The following is a 2718-nucleotide window of genomic DNA, read 5'->3' on the forward strand; positions in this document are numbered from 1 at the left end:
TAACTAGTTAACATTAATAATAGAACTAGTTAACATTGATAGTGGAACTAGTTAACATTGATAGTGGAACAACTTAACATAGTGGAACTAGTTAACATTGATAGTGTAACTAGTTAACATTAATAGTGGAACTAGTTAACATTGATAGTGGAACTAGTTAACATTAATAATGGAATTAGTTAACATTGATAGTGGAACAACTTAACATAGTGGAACTAGTTAACATTGATAGTGGAACTAGTTAACATTAATAATGGAATTAGTTAACATTGATAGTGGAACAACTTAACATAGTGGAACTAGTTAACATTGATAGTGGAACAACTTAACATAGTGGAACTAGTTAACATTGATAGTGGAACTAGTTAATATTAATAATAGAACTAGTTAACATTGATAGTGGAACTAGTTAACATTGATAGTGGAACTAGTTAACATTAATAATATAACTAGTTAACATTAATAATATAACTAGTTAACATTGATAGTGTAACTAGTTAACATTAATAATATAACTAGTTAACATTAATAATAGAACTAGTTAACATTGATAGTGGAACTAGTTAACATTAATAATAGAACTAGTTAACATTAATAGTGGAACTAGTTAACATTGATAGTGGAACTAGTTAATATTAATAATAGAACTAGTTAACATTGATAGTGGAACTAGTTAACATTGATAGTGGAACTAGTTAATATTAATAATAGAACTAGTTAACATTGATAGTGGAACTAGTTAACATAGTGGAACTAGCTAACCTGGTTACCTGCTGTCTGCAGCGACCTGGGCAGGACCCTCCCGTCCCTTCGGTTCTTGGACGTCTTCGGTCTGGTCCAGGAGAACCAGCTGGTGTCTCTGAGGAAGGCGATGCCCCACGTCAGCATCAACTCCAGACCCTTCTCCTGTGTGGCCCGGCCCACCCCGGCCGGCAGAACCGGATCGCTCCAACCGGACTGCAGCATGTGGGAGCGGACGTGTCGGCTCAGGGTCCGGGTCTGACCCGAGCCCCGGTGGGTTTTTAACTTCCTGCAGAACCATGAGTCTGGAGAGCAGAGGTGTTCAGGGGCTTGGCTCTGCTGGGACCACCAGGTGGAGATTCTGTTGGGTCAGCTTCATGTTAAACAGAACCGTTTGGACTGTTCAATGTTACAATGATGTTAAATTAAAACTTTTTGTAAAGAATTTTAAAAGTTCTGGAATAATGTTTAAACTCTTTTTTTAAATAAAATCAGTGAAACTGTTTCTGAGGTCCTCGTTCTTCCAGCAGCTGAAGTCTGGAAACAGAACTGGGTCGTTCTGGACCAGGTTCTAACTGGACCCGATTAAAGCCAGCAGAGAGAAGAGGGCAGACTCAGGGTCTTCAGTACATTTGGTTTATTATAAAATCAAAGTGAGACATTTGAACAACAGGTTCTAACAGAAGACCTAAAGGGTTCAGAAAGTTGGATTATCTACAAACTGTTTTTACCACAACAAACTGGACCCAAAGTTCTGGACCAGCAGGGGAGTCGGGTTGACCAGAACCAACTTTTACAGTCAGACTTTACAGAAATAAAAACATTTTCCAGGAGAAGAGGACAACTTCCTGTCTGTAAATCTTTATTTAAAAAAGATGAAGTTTGGTCTGCTCTGCACTAACAGCTGGTGTTTGTTATTAATAATAATATCATACAGTTGATATATTTATAAAAGTGTCTAATTATCACTGCACCATGGCTTTATTAACCTCACAACAGAAAGTCATTTCATGTACAAACAAACTGCTATCAGATCTACAGAAAGACGTGCAGAATGCTACAAACGACAGGTGAGCTGCTGGCCAATCACAGAGCTGCTGAAGACTTCTGCACAAACAACACACAGGAGAAATATTAGAAAACAAAACTGTACACCTCCCCTCCCCCGAACAAACATCTGCTCCAAGGATCAGAGATGAAGAGTTCAGTCATCATCACCGTCGTCCTGCAACAAAACAAAAACAGCTGTTTACATCAGATATTTACTAAACAAACAGTTGTTTACATTAGATGTTTACTAAACAAACAGTTGTTTACATTAGATATTTACTAAACAAACAGTTGTTTACATCAGATATTTACTAAACAAACAGTTGTTTACATTAGATATTTACTAAACAAACAGTTGTTTACATCAGATATTTACTAAACAAACAGCTGTTTACATTAGATATTTACTAAACAAACAGCTGTTTACATTAGATATTTACTAAACAAACAGTTGTTTACATCAGATATTTACTAAACAGTTGTTTACATTAGATATTTACTAAACAAACAGTTGTTTACATCAGATGTTTACTAAACAAACAGTTGTTTACATCTGATATTTACTAAACAAACAGTTGTTTACATCAGATATTTACTAAACAAAAAGTTTACATCAGATATTTACTAAACAAACAGCTGTTTACATCAGATATTTACTAAACAAAAAGTTTACATCAGATATTTACTAAACAAACAGCTGTTTACATCAGATATTTACTAAACAAAAAGTTTACATCAGATATTTACTAAACAAACAGCTGTTTACATCAGATATTTACTAAACAAAAAGTTTACATCAGATATTTACTAAACAAACAGCTGTTTACATCAGATATTTACTAAACAAAAAGTTTACATCAGATATTTACTAAACAAACAGCTGTTTACATCAGATATTTACTAAACAAAAAGTTTACATCAGATATT

General features: G+C 34.5%; 2 protein-coding genes across 2 annotated transcripts in view; one reads left to right on the top strand and one right to left on the bottom strand.

Annotated features, from left to right (window-relative positions):
• Positions 1-1246, top strand: part of skp2 (S-phase kinase-associated protein 2, E3 ubiquitin protein ligase) — a gene marked incomplete in the record, with an annotated part of 7650 nt that extends 6404 nt beyond the window's left edge. The window contains 1 exon segment of the mRNA XM_014027582.1: positions 784-1246. Within this exon segment, the coding sequence (XP_013883036.1) occupies positions 784-1003 (220 nt within the window).
• LOC106531674 (protein SET) overlaps positions 1-2718 on the bottom strand; it is a gene marked incomplete at its 5' end in the record, with an annotated part of 6004 nt that overhangs the window by 1609 nt on the left and 1677 nt on the right.

This window comes from Austrofundulus limnaeus, unplaced genomic scaffold (genome assembly GCF_001266775.1).
Source record: "Austrofundulus limnaeus strain Quisiro unplaced genomic scaffold, Austrofundulus_limnaeus-1.0 Scaffold664, whole genome shotgun sequence".
Classification (NCBI taxonomy): domain Eukaryota; kingdom Metazoa; phylum Chordata; class Actinopteri; order Cyprinodontiformes; family Rivulidae; genus Austrofundulus; species Austrofundulus limnaeus.